Source organism: Cervus elaphus, chromosome 16, assembly GCF_910594005.1.
Source record: "Cervus elaphus chromosome 16, mCerEla1.1, whole genome shotgun sequence".
NCBI lineage: Eukaryota > Metazoa > Chordata > Mammalia > Artiodactyla > Cervidae > Cervus > Cervus elaphus.
The window spans coordinates 36,138,133-36,152,377 of NC_057830.1; the positions used below are offsets into that span (position 1 = coordinate 36,138,133).

Here is a 14,245-nt window from a genome sequence, read left to right on the forward strand (position 1 = left end):
AGTGCTCAATTCCCTAACTTGAGATATCTCATTTTCTTTAATTAACGATCAACTTAAAAAAATTATTGGAAGATAATTGCTTGACAATATTTTGCTGGTTTCTGCCATACATCTGCCATCTGTTGCAAAACTGCTATACAACCTGGCTCCCCCTCACCTCCTCAGAGCAGTTTCTCAGAGCTATCTGAAACACTGTCTCCAGGCTGCAGTCCTCACTTTGCTGCAAATAAAACTTGCAACACTTGAGTTGTGAACATTTTTTTCAATGCTACTCACACACCAGTGGGCTAAGGGAATAAGGTTTTACCTTCTCAGATAACAACCTACCATTTTCAAGATGTTTTCTGGAACTCAAGACCGGAGGAAGCATTTTAGGGAATTCAAGTCTAGTCTGACCCAAACTATTGATGCCCATTGCCTAATTACCTCACTCTCTCGGGGTGGAAGAGAGCGATGGTCCACACCAGCATGCCGCCCCAGTCATGGCCAATGAACACAGCCTGAGAGATGCCCTAGGAGGACAAAGTAAGGGGAAGAGTGTGAGCAAGTTCCTGGGATGGGGGATAGGTGCTGAGAGCTGGAGACCTGGTTCTCCCCTGAGGTCCAACCATAGCAACTACTTCCAAAGTCCACTGTCTTGAAACCTCTGTCCCCACATGTTGGGCCCCACAGACCTGCCACACAAACGACTGGCCTTTTAAATCTTCTTGGAAGACTGAGGCCACTGGCCATGAATTCCCTCTCTACCTTCTCTCCAATCAAAATTTTTTTCACCTTCTTTCCTCCTATTTGTCTTAAAGTTAGAATGACTCCCCTCCCCTTCCATGCTCTTCTCCCATTGAGTGGTTATTATTCTGTTCCCCATTCTTTTGGGATCTTTTCTCATCTAAGTAGCTAGGAGAGCCTCAAAAGCATCTTATATCTCCTGATTTCTCCCTGCATCTTCCTCTTCTCTGCTGCTGTAACCACGAATGACCACATTCCCTTCCATGGAAGACCTACTGTGTCACAGGCTCTTCTAACACACATTTTGCAAATGAGAAGACGGCTCACAGTGGTCAAGAGACTTGCCCACACTGCACGGATGATAAGTGGTGGAGGTCCCAGGTGGAGGTCAGACCCAGGTCCCCCAACCTAAGGACTTCCCAGGTGGTGCTAGTGGTAAAGAACCCACCTGCCACTGCAGGAGACATAAGAGATGCGGGTTCAATCCCTGAGTCAGGAAGATCCCCTGAAGGAGGGCATGGCAACCCACTCCAGTATTCTTCCCTGGAAAATCCCATGGACAGAGGAGCCTGGTGGGATAGTCCACAGTGTTGCAAAGAGCTGGATACTACCAAAGTGACTTAGCATGCAGACAGCCCCCAACCTAAAATTGGGCTCCCTCCTCTACCTTACCTACTGATCATATTTAGGGCCTTCAGATCCTTCCCAGTTCCACTAGAAGGAAGTGGGTAGGGCACAATCATTAAAAGAATGATACAACCATTGAGAACAGGATATCACAAAAATCTGTTAGAACGTGCTAGGCCCAAGATGGCAAAAGGTTCGACCTTCAGTAGACCTTGAGCCTCATTATATGCTCAAACATTCCAAACCACGTTAAGTGGAGGCATTAGATTTTAAATATTTCAAAAGAGGTGTAACTTTTAAAAAGTTGTGTAATACTGTTGTTCAGTTGCTAAGTCATGTCCAACTCTTTTGAGACCCCATGGGCTGTAGCCCGCCAGACTCCTCTGTCCATGGGACTTCCCAGGCAAGAACACTGGAATGGACTGCCATTTTCCTTCTCCAGGGGATCCTGCTGACCCAGGGGTCAAACCCACATTCCCTGCATTGGCAGGCTGATTCCTTACCACCAAGCCACCTAGGAAGCACTGTGGGAATATTAGGATATTTTCCAAACTTCTTAACCTGGCACTAAGGCTCTCCACCTGGCTTAAAGCCAACAAAGATATCCTATCCCTCGGAAGATGCTTTTCATAAAACAAGAACCAAAACAAATTCATCTGTGTATTCTCCAAACCTGTCTTTGTGGTCCCTTCCCACCCACCACCCCCACTTCCCCGGCTTGTGCCACTCCCTTCAGAGCTCTGACAGATGACAGCTTCTAGGGTTATATCTTTTATTTAACTGCCCAGCCCCAAACAGAATTCTCCAAAGAGATCAGTTCAAGATAATTAACTTACCAACTTATCCAGGAAGGTGATCATGTCCTAAGAAAGAAAACACACAGCAAAATCAGAACTGTGGCCATCCAACTCAGCAGCTTCAAGGTTAGAATTACTGTGTTTGCCTTTGTTACAGTCTGAATTGTGTCCTCCCCACCCCCAATCCCACCCCCAAATTCATATGCTGAAGCCCTAACCCCTGGTACTTCAGAATATGGCTGTATTAAATATCTGAAGGTAGAGTCATTTAAAAAGTGATGAAGTTAAATGGGGTCATTAGGGTGAACCTTAATCCAATATAAAAGGGAAAACAACTATGGCTTCCCGTTTCTCAGCCCCGCTTCTCTGAAAAGACTCCCTTGTCACACCATCTCTGCTGTCTGAGCCAACGCAAAGGGCCTCTGCTCAGTACAATGGGTCTACAGAGCTGCATATACGGGGCCCATACGGGTGGGGCCCTGAGCCAAGAAGATTAGTGTTCTTATAAGAATAGCCCCGGACAGCTGGTTCTCTCTCCCTGCCATGTGAAGACACAGCAAGAAGGCAGTCACCTGCAGGCCAGGGGGGCCCTCACGAGAACCTGGGCCTACTGGCACCAGATCCCAGACTTTCAGCCTCCAGAAAGGGGAGAGATACACTTCTGTGGTTTAAGCCCTCTGGTCTGTGGTGTCTTGTCATGTAAGCTCGAGCTGACTAATGTACACACTAATGGGGAATTTAGCTGAGGGATTCCCAGAAATTCCAGGACCTGCAAAGTGGCAGCACCCATGAGGTTCCTGATGAGGAACCAACAGACTGTCTGATGTAAGAGCATCTCTAAGGGGTGAAGGGTGCAGAACTGTGGTCCAGCTACAGTGACTGAGGTGACCTAAGTCCTCCATCAGCGAGAAAAACGATTAAGGAGGAATGTGGGAAATGAAATAAATGCAGGAACCCCTTTACCTTCTCCTCCTAGCTGATACTGTCCATACCACTCCCTTGGCACTAAAGTTTTATGCATAGCGTCTCTCCACTTCCTTCTTTCTTTATTACTCCCTTGATTTCCGGGTTCTCAGACTGGTTCCTCAGACTTGCCTGAGCACGGGCTGCTGTTTCCTGAGTCCACAACTCTGCTTTGGAAGCAACTCAGAGCATGGGCTTTGCTTTTTGGCCACTTACAGAGGCTGTTCACAGGCCAGGAGAAGTCAAGGTCACCAATTCCAGGGCAGCCAGAATCCTGTGCTGTTCCTGGGACCGTTTCATTTCTAACAAGAAACAGCATCATTCTCACAGTTCCCTGAAGGATCTCTGGTCCTGGGGAAATCGTTTCCAGAAGGAAGGTCCTGGATCCATACATATTCTCAGGGGTCGACCCAGGTAACTCTCCACTGGAAAACTCACTAAGTGTACTTTTTCTGTATGACAGGTTGGCTTATACCTGGGCAGGCCACGGTCCCCTCATCCTGCCAGTAAGAAGCATCTGTAATTTTAGCATAACCAGGGGCATCAGCAGTTTTCAGGCCACACAGAAGGCTGTTTCTTCCTCCTGGTCCCTCCAGCCTCTGCTTTTGCTCTAGGGCTGATGGAGGTTTGGGTGCAAGCTCTGAGATGAGGGTCCCCCTCCTAATGGTGCTTATGCCTTAGAATAGGAAGACCACTGCAGTCTCCAGTCCACACACTCACTCCCAGGGTCTGACCAAAAATGTCTTTACCAAAATAAAGTGATATTTTAAAAATTCTCAGGATGGAAAGGTGATATGGTGGTGTGGTTAAGAGCAGAAACAGGGGAGCTACTACAGAATTCAAACCTGGCTCTAAAACTGTTGACCTCAGGCAAATTATATGACCCCTCATACTCAATTTCCTCTTCCATCAAACACTGAGAAAAATACTTGATATACAGGGTGTGTGTGCATGCTGAGTTGCTTCAGTCATGACTCTTTGCAACTGTATGGACTGTAGCCTGCCAGGCTCCTCTGTCCATGGGATTCTCTAGGCAAGAATACTAGAGTGGGTTGCTATGCCCTCCTCCAGGGAATCTTCCCAACCCAGGGATCCAACCAGCATCTCTTATGTCTCCAGCTTTGGCAGGCAGGTTCTTTACCACTAGAACCACCTGGGAAAACCTACTTGATATACAGTAAATGTTGGCTATTATTTCAAAATATTTCAACTTTCAGAAAGAACTTATACCCAAATGCTGTGAAATGCTGCATTCTTAGAACTTAAATCACACTTCTGTTTTTTATCAATGAAAACACAGGATGGAAAAGAAGTTACAGATGTTACCCAAAGACACTTCTTACCTTGCTTAACACTTCCAAGGAGTATTCTTCTATTTCTGCAATTATAAATAAAAGAAACATTTAATTTAATTTGTGTGATTAAAAATTACCAACAAACTAAAAAGGCCTCTTTGCAAAAAAAAAAATGTATCTTATTACATGATTAGAGTGATATAGTCTGTACAAGGGATTCAGGGAAGATTACAATAGAGATGAATAAAAGTAAACACTTAAATAATTAAAGAAAAAACCCTTAGACATCTTTCCTGAATATCTGGACTGAGTCCTTCCTTTTATCTAAAATGCTTCTGTGTCGTTCAAGAGGTAGTAAGCTGAGGCTGAGTTGACATGATGACATTTAGGGAACAATCACAGAGGCACACGCTTGCCATGATAGGCTGAGTGGCCTGGAGGTGGCCCCTGAGTGCCTGAGACCCCCAGCCCATGTCAGCGGGCTTCCAACTCAGCATGGCAGGGCAATGTGAATGTGGCTGCAGCAGCTCAGGAAAGGGGTGGTGAGCCACCGCCTGGGCTCTCTAGGCTGCTAAGAGCATCCTTGACGACAGAGGGACCAGCGACTCTGCTCCACACCTGACTGCTTCCCATTCCCTCCTCCACACGGCATTCTTGAAGGTTGGGGGCTGAGGATCCCTCTGACACTGATAAAGACAATGCACTCTTAGGCAATCCTGTGGTTAAGACTTTGTCTTTCAATGCAGGGGGTGCAGGTTTGATATCTGGTCAGGGAGTGGAGATCCTACATGCCTTGTGGCCAAAAAACCAAAAACATAAAACAGAAGCAATGTTGTAACAAATTCAACAAAGACTTTAAAAATTGTCCTAATTAAAAAAAAAATCTTAAAAATACAATGGATTCCTCTCTTCCCAGGGAAAATGCTCATAAACCCACATGTGGTCTCAAGGGTTCACAGGCCCTGACATCATCAGATGGGCTCCCACTAGGACCCATAGATGCTGGGTTAAGTAAGAATCTGGCCTACAAATTACTGTATGATTCAGCAATTCCACTTCTGGGTATATAAGCCAAAGAACTGACAGGAGGAATGCAAAGAGATATTTGTACACCTGTGTTAACTGCAGCATTATTTACAATAGCCAAAAGGTGAAGCCATCCCAGTGTCCATCAATGGATGCATGTATAAACAAACTGTGGTCTATTTACACAATGAAATATTGTGTGTGTGTGTGTGTTCAGTCCCTCAGTGGTGTCCGACTCTTTGCAACCCTATGAACTATAGCCCTCCAGGCTCCTCTGTCCATGGGATTATTCTGGAAAGAATACTAGAGTGGGCTCCTAGATCCTCTAGGAGATCTCCCTGACCCAAGGGTTGAACCTGAATCTCCTGAGGCTCCTGCATTGGCAGGCATATTCTTTTATCACTGATCTACTGAGCCTCCCACAATGGAATATTACTCATCCCTAAAAAGGAAGGAAATTGTGATACAGGATATAACATGGATGAACCCTGACGACATTATGCTAACTGAAATAAGTCAATTACAACAAAAGGATGGATACTGTATGATCCACTTAGATGAGGTACCTGGTCAAGTTTATAGAATCAGAGAGCAGAAGGGAGCTTGTGTGGGAACTGAGGGGAGGGAGAATGGGGAGTCACTGGTTAATGGTACAGAGATTCAGTTCTGCAAGATGGAAGAAGAAGCTGGATGGTACCAATTACACCCTATATCCTCACTGACTCACAGGAAACTCCCTTGGGTCTCCCAGCACAGATCGCTGGGTTTCTCACATTCATTCAGAGTATGAGGGCCAGAGTCATCTGGGGCCCAAAGTGCGCAGACATGGACACTGCAGGAGCTGGGAGGGGAGGGGGGGAGTCAGACCTCCTGGAAGGGCTGCCTGCTCTGACATGGGAACAGGTGAAGACAGTGCAGTTGGAGAGCTCAGACAGCCAGAGGGCATGACCAACGCAGGAACAGCTGTAAAACAGCTAACTCACCAGGAGGAGCGGAGGACTCTCCGTAGCCTTTCATATCCACAGCGAGGACCCGGAAACCCGCCTGGGCCAGAGCAGGGATCTAGAACACAAACATTTCAGACCCCCCCCCCCGCCCCCGGTGTGGCCTCATCAGTATTTTTTGGACACTCCCTCTTTGCTTCTTATAAATGGCTCGGTTCTAAATGCCACATGACACTACCTGGGATCCTTGCCATGGGGTTGGAATCTCACTGCGATGGGGCTGCCATGGATGGTGGTAGGGTTTGTACACTGCACCTAATGTGCCTCTGCACCTACCAGAGACAGCAGCTTTCCTAGCAAAGACCTTGCAGATTTTTATACTCGCTACAGAGACTTCCCAGCAGGTGGCATAAAGCATCTTGAGGAAATCTACCTTTATGAAATCTGCAAAGGGAGTATAGGAACCAGCATAGCTCTGAGCTCAGAAGCCATCTCTGACCCCAATATTTCAGCGATATCGTGGTTATCCTTGGGAGACGATGCTCCACAGCAAGGTGTCAGCTTCTTAATGATGTCCAAGGCTGGGTCACACCATCTTCTCTCCCCTCACTTGACCGGGGTGTACCTTCTCCCAGTTTCCCTTACCTGGTACCTCCAAGAGAACCAACTCTCAGGAAATCCATGGCAGAGGCACACAACAGGGCCAGAACCCAGCTCCACAAAATGCAGACGCACCCCAGGCTGTTGAAGAGAGAGGGCAGCAGGGAGTGATCACAGCCTGCAGGCCAGAGGGAACCAACGCCTCTTCCCCAGACACATTTCAAGGCTATTGTTTTTCCAGTGGTCATGTATGGATGTGAGAGTTGGACTATAAAGAAAGCTGAGCGCCAAAGAATTCATGTTTTGAACTGTGGTGTTGGAGAAGACTCTTGAGAGTCCCTTGGACTGCAAGGAGATCCAACCAGTCCATCCTAAAAGGAGGTCAGTCCTGGGTGTTCATTGGAAGGACTGATGTTGAAGCTGAAACTCCAATACTTTGTCCACCTGATGTAAAAAGCTGACTCATTTGAAAAGACCCTGATGCTGGGAAAGATTGAGGACAGGAGGAGAAGGGGACGACAGAGGATGAGATGGTTGGATGGCATCACTGACTCAATGGGCATGAGTTTGGGTAGGCTCCAGGAGTTGGTGATGGACAGGGAGGCCTGGCGTGCTATGGTTCATGGGGCTGCAAAGAGTTGGACACGACTGAGCAACTGAGCTGAACTGAACTGAACTGAACTGAATGTCGGAAAACAAACTGACTTTTCCTTCCTCCCTAAAAGGCCCTCATTCTGTCAGGGTTTCTGGTACCATGTGTATTGCATATGTTAGACTAGGGGCTGGGGCTTTCCTGGTGGTCTAGTGGTTAATAATCCTCCTTGCAATGCAAGGGACACTAGCTCCATCCGAGGTCTGGGGGGATCCCATATGCCACGGGGCAACTAAGCCCGTGTACCACAGCTAATGAGCCTGCACCCTAGAGCCCATGCTCTGCAACAAGAGAAGCCATGGCAACAAGAAGCCTGAGCATCACAACTACACAGTAGTCCCTGCTTGCCCCAACTAAAGAAAGCCCTCAAACAGCAACAAAGACCCAGCATAGACAAAAATAAAATCAATTAATTAATTGAAAATAAAGTAAACTGGGGCTGATCTTGTGCAGGGCATAATATTCACATGAAGGTGCAGAACACCATGATTGTTCTGTTAAAAGCTGTTTGTCTCCTGAATGTGAATTTTTCCCCCAGCTTTGCTATGCTTCTGGTCTTTTGTGAACTACACAGGTGTGCCCAAGCCTGCTTGGGCTGAAAATCCACCTTCTTCTCTTCTCCTTGGCTCCTGCTGACATTTTCCAGGCCTCTCCCAACCTCCTTGCAGAGGCGTGGCCGTGTGGCTGGCCAGCACCGCCTGAGTGCAATAGCCCTGTGCTCCCTCTGGGCCATAAACCTCTCCCGCACCTGGTTCCCCCTGGCCTTTCCTATCTGTACCCGAATGGACTGGACCGTGAGGAAGGAAGAACCTGCAAAAAGAAGAAGCCTGGGTGCTTGAATGACTGTGAGGAGACAGCCCACTCCCAAACCACACCGGACTGTGCTGCCAGACAGAAACAAACTTGGAGTCAAGCCACTGAAAGTGTGAGCCTACTCTGACCATTACAGCAGGGTCTAAGCAAAAGAGATAAAGCAATATATAGTCAAAGCACCCTATTTTCCCCTCAAAATACATATCTTTAAATTCCTAATGGAAACAAAAAAAAAGCTCCATCTTATGGAAATCTACTTGGAACGACTCTATTTCACTGCATCTCATACAACTCCAAGGTGAGCATTACAAACTGGAAGTTTCACTCATAATTCCCAATGAACTATTTTGCTTAAGAAAACATCAGGCTGATGTTTCACAAACTATTTCATGGACAATAGTCTTTTTTTTTTTTTTAATCAGAATATGTTCTATAGTCTTTCCTTTAGTACTTGGCAAAGAAAGGGAATTGAACTTTTTTGTTTAGGCAACAGTTAATATGCTTTAATTTGTAAAACTTGAATTTCATATGTAAAATTGTTGTTATTTAGTCACTAAGTCATGTCTGACTCTTTGGCGACCCCATGGACTGTAGCGCACCAGGCTCCTCTGTCTGCGATTTTTCCGAGCAAGAATCCTGGAGTGGGTTGCCATTTCCTTCTCCAGGAATTGAACTTTAAATTCTATACTCCTTTATATTGAAAAATGTTACAGTACTGTTGCCCCCTTTCTTAATGGATCTTAACTAAAAGGTTTGTTCTTTCAGCTGAGTAGCTCAGCAAACACATGCACTTTCCCATCCTTTGAACAACTTGTTAACACAAATTGTCATTAAGCCAGAAATCGGAGATCTATTATTAGCGCATTTTGAGTTTCATTGACATCAAGGCAACAGTACCCGCAGAGCCTGGGTTCCCCAGAGGCCACTACCCAAGTCCTTAAGTTTGGGGTGAGGCCAGAGGAGGTGGTTAGGCAGCTCTGAATCACACTTTTTCAAGGTCAAATAGGAATTTATTGAAACTGGCTGGATATGCAAACATCAGGAGGATTATGAGAACAAATCCTATCCACAGGGCTGGAGATGCAGGGTCACAGCCCAGACCCCAGCCCCAGGCAAGGAGCCCCTCATGCTGCTTCAGTATTAGAGATGAAGTCTGGAGGGAGCTTATGAAACCTTCACCACTCCAGGAGTACCCAGGACCTCACTCACTGATGCTCACCAGAAGCGCCCTTTCTCACTGTTCAAATCCCACTCATCCTCTGATGCCCGCTTCGCCACTGAACCTCATCCCCAGCAATTACATTACAGTCACTTTCTCTACCCCCATAGAGCCCATTCTGAGTACCTGAGTCACTGCCAGTAGGGCCACACCCCGTAATGTCACCATGGGAAATATTTTCCTGGCAGACTGCAGACTGCACAAGCCCTGAGGTCATGGAAGACCTCTATTCATCTAGGTTATTTCTTGGGGTGCCGAGCAAACAGCGAATGCTCCCTGAATATCCCTGTGGCTCTCCTCCAGGGCATCAGACCCCCAGCCCCCGCCCCAGGTCCCAGATCTGCACAGCTCAGGACACCTGCTCTCTTTGTCCTCATCTCTCTTGTTTGTGGAGCATGAGGCACTACACCCCATGATCAACACAGGATATTTCAGTTAATCCTTACAAGAACTCCGAGACCAGGTATTATCACCATCACATCACATAGCTGTGTATACTGAGGTTCAGGACATTAAGAAATGTACCCATATTTGCAGACTTAGTAAGTGCCAAAGCAGGATTCTAACTGGTTCTTTCTGGCTCCAAAGAAACTGTTGGGTTTTGTTTTTGTGTCAGCTAACCCATAGCTACACATGCTTTCTTAGTTAAATGGTCACAGTGCCAAATGAAGAAAGATCCCGAAATGAACCTGAGTAGATGTCCCAAAGCCCTGCCCTGTATGCCGACTGGGTCGGAAGTCAGGGCCCCTCTGCACATGGCCTTGGTCTTGCCGCAGCCCTGATCCCTGGGCTTAAAACTGGCTGTCTCCCTTTTTCTTTCCCCTGCAGGTTCCCCAGGACCAGTCTGGTGCCTCCCTGCACCTTTCATATCTGGCTCATGCCTGACACAAAGGAAGGCCCCAATCACACCCGCCAGATGAAATAATGAAATTAAGTGCCAGACACACAGACTGTGCAGGCTGAGCAAGGCCCCCACGTGGCCTGCTGTTTGGTGGGAATCTGACCACACTGGCCCACATCTGTTGTCGAGTTTTGAGGAATAATGCTTTTGTTGTGTTGTTGTTTAGTTGCTAAGTCATGTCCAGTCTTTTTCGACCCGATGGACTATATAGCCCACCAGGCTCCTCTGTCCTTGGGATTTCCCAGGCAAGAATACTGGAGTGTGTTGCCATTTCCTCCTCCAGGGGATCTTCCTGATCCAGGGATCGAATCCACATCTCCTGTATTGGCAGGTGGAGTCTGTGTCACTGAGCTGCCAGGGAAGCTGGATGCTTGTGGGAAAGGCCTTTTCCCTATAAATGGTGGGTGTGCAGCTCCCTGGGAGATTTCACAGGCGTCTCGAGTCGTCTTACATGGGCTGGCTGGTGAGGACTCGGCTGACGGCGAGAGCGCACGGACTCACCTTTATGGGCACGTATCCGTGGGTCACGGTGCTTGGATCACATGAGATGGGCAGGGGGGCTGCAGTTTGGAGAAGCTGAAAGTAAGAGACGCACAGTAAGGGAGACGGCTCTGCTTCTGTCCACAAGAAGACCTCTGAGTTCACAAAGTATCACAAGACAGCCCCAGCTTGTGCCATGGCCTCCTGAGCCGACCAGGTGACTGACCTACTGGCCCCCTCTCCCCCAGGGTCACAGCCAGGCTTCACTCCCTCCATTTCCCCTCGGGTCAGCGGAGTCTGGTAACCGAGTTCTGGCCAATGGGTAGCAGACAAAAGAGTATGGCCCGTGCAACTAGAGGTGATCAAACTGAGAGAAGCAACTCAGACAAAGACAAATACCATCCTGTCACTTACAGGCAGACTCTAAAATATGCACAAATGAACCTGTCTGTGAAAGAGAAACAGACTCAGACAAAAAGAATAGACTTGTGGTTGCCAGTGGTGGGGGCTGGGGGGAAGAGAGGGATGGATTGGAGTTTGGGATTAGTAGATGCAAACTATTTTATATAAGACAGATTAAACAACAAGGCCCTACTATATGGCACAGGGAACTATATTCAGTGCTGTTGCATAGTCGCTAAGTCATGTCTGACTCTTTTGAGATCCCACGGACTGTAACCCGCTAGGCTCCTCTGTCCATGGGATTTCCCAGGCAAGGATACTGGAGTGGGTTGCCATTTCCTTTTCCAGGGGATCCTCCCAGACCAAGACTCGAACCTGCATCACCAGGATTGCAAGAGGATTCTTTACCGCTAAGCCACCAGGGAAGCTCATGGAAAAGATTTTAAAAATGCAAGAAAAATAAAAGAAGAAGAGTGTGGTCTGACCACCAGACCTGTGAAAATCCACATGCGAATAATGGAGGGAGTAGACTGTGAAATTCACCTCCTTTTAAACATGGAAGAGTCTGCCTGGGAATCTGTAGAAGGTGAGACTGGTGGGTCTCCACCTATGCAGTGTTCAGAAAGGACCCAGGGTGTGGTGGCAGGGACGGGCAGCTGGGTGCCTCTGACAGTGATGAGGGAGTCAAGACAGCCCCCAGGGCCAGTGTACCCTGGAGTCCTTTTTCTAATGTGTCCCCAACTTCCCAGGTCACACACTAGGGGGTGTCTCCCTGATTCCATGAGTGGGAAAGGTTCCTACAAACACATGGTTCTCCCATGTTTTTGTCCAGCTTATAAAGCCCATTCATGACTGATTCTTATAGCCTTTCTGACAGATAAGAGGCACTTCCCTGTTTAAAAAGGAGTGATTAGCATTTTCCCTTACACCTTCCCCATGCCCCTTTGGAGGACAAGTGGGACATAGCTTACTTTCCCTATTGTACAAGGCCGGTGTGTGTGGCTCAGATGTGATGAAGGGATAAATCTCGTAAGTGGGACCAGCAAGTGGCCACTCTAATTCCAGGTTTGGTGCTTCCTTCTCTGCTGCACAAGGCTTCTGGGCTTGCGTAAAGACAAACCAAGCTTGGGAGAGATGCTCTAACGTGAGGTCATTGTGCTGTGTGTGCTATAGTAAGCTGCTTCAGTTGTGTCCGACTCTGCAGTCCTATGGACTGTAGCCCACCAGGCTCCTCTGAGTCCATGGGATTCTCCAGGCAAGGAAACTGGAGTGGGTTGCCATTTCCTTCTCCAGGGGATCTTCCTGACCCAGGGCTGGAACCTGAGTCTCCTGCATTGGCAGGTGGGTTCTTTACTACTGAGCCACTCTTAACTCCCCTCCAAAGACCCCTCACAGCACCACTGTGGTCTGGCTTTGTTTTCACCACATGTTCTGTGTGAAGGAGGCACTGCTATTATTGAAGATCTACAATGACTGTGTAAGAGATTTTAAAATGTATTAATATATCTCGGTCTCTGCCCCTGGTGCCTGGCACAGAGATCCTGAAGCCCTTGTAAATTCTTAAATAGTAAGAGTGCTCATTGAAAAAGCAAGAGAGTTCCAGAAAAACATCTATTTCTGCTTTATTGACTATGCCAAAGCCTTTGACTATGTAGATCACAATAAACTGGAAAATTCTCAAAGAAATGGGAATACCAGACCACCTGACCTGCCTCTTAAGAGATCTGTATGCAGGTCAGGAAGCAACAGCTAGAACTAGACATGTAACAACAGACTGGTTCCAAATAGGAAAAGGAGTACGTCAAGGGTATATATTGTCACCCTGCTTATTTAACTTATATGCAGAGTACATCATGAGAAACACTGGGCTGGAGGAAGCACAAGCTGGAATCAAGATTGCCGGGAGAAATCAATAACCTCAGATATGCAGATGACACCACCCTAATGGCAGAAAGTGAAGAAGAACTAAAGAACCTCTTGATGAACGTGAAAGAGGAGATGAAAAAGTTGGCTTAAAGTTCAACATTCAGAAAACTAAGATCATGGCATCCAGTCCTGTCACTTCCTGGCAAATAGATGGGAAAACAGTGGAAACAGTGGCAGACTTTATTTTCTTGGGATCCAAAATCACTGCAGATGGTAATTGCAGCCATGAAATTAAAAGACGCTTACTCCTTGGAAGGAAAGTTATGACCAACCTAGACAGCATATTAAAAGGCAGAGACATTACTTTGCCAACAAAGTTCTGTCTAGTCAAGGCTATGGTTTTCCAGTGGTCATGTATGGATGTGAGAGTTGGACTATAAAGAAAGCTGAGCACTGAAGAATTGATGCTTTTGAACTGTGGTGTTGGAGGACTCTTGAGAGTCCCTTGGACTGCAAGGAGATCCAACCAATCCATCCTAAAGGAAATCAGTCCTGAATGTTCATTGGAAGGACTGATCTTGAAGCTGAAATGCCAATATTTTGGCAACCTGGTGCAAAGAACTGACTCACTGGAAAAGACCTGGATGCTGGGAAAGATTGAAGGCAGGAGAAGAAGGGGATGACAGAGGATGAGATGTTTGCATGGTATCACCGACTCAATGGACATGAGTTTGGGTAGGCTCCAGGAGTTGGTGATGGACAGGGAGGGTTGGCATGCTGTGGTCCATGGGGTTGCAAAGAGTCGGACATGACTGAGCTACTGAACTGAACTGAACTGAAGAGTGCTCAGAGCACCTTTTGCTCTAATGAGGTGACTCTGGGTGGGTTCCTGGGTCGGGGCTGGTCACCAGAAAGACAAAGCCAGGATTAGAAG

At 47.2% G+C, this 14,245-nt stretch overlaps 1 protein-coding gene across 1 annotated transcript in view; it reads right to left on the bottom strand.

Moving 5' to 3' along the window:
* The window catches only part of EPHX2 (epoxide hydrolase 2), a 54,249-nt gene that overhangs the window by 24,101 nt on the left and 15,903 nt on the right, over positions 1-14,245 (bottom strand). The window contains exons 6-11 of the mRNA XM_043927708.1: positions 11,065-11,139; positions 7,024-7,119; positions 6,418-6,496; positions 4,457-4,491; positions 2,190-2,216; positions 427-512 (exon numbers count right to left, since the gene is read on the bottom strand). Coding sequence (XP_043783643.1) covers positions 427-512; positions 2,190-2,216; positions 4,457-4,491; positions 6,418-6,496; positions 7,024-7,119; positions 11,065-11,139 — 398 coding nt within the window. The remainder of the gene's footprint in view (positions 1-426; positions 513-2,189; positions 2,217-4,456; positions 4,492-6,417; positions 6,497-7,023; positions 7,120-11,064; positions 11,140-14,245) is intronic.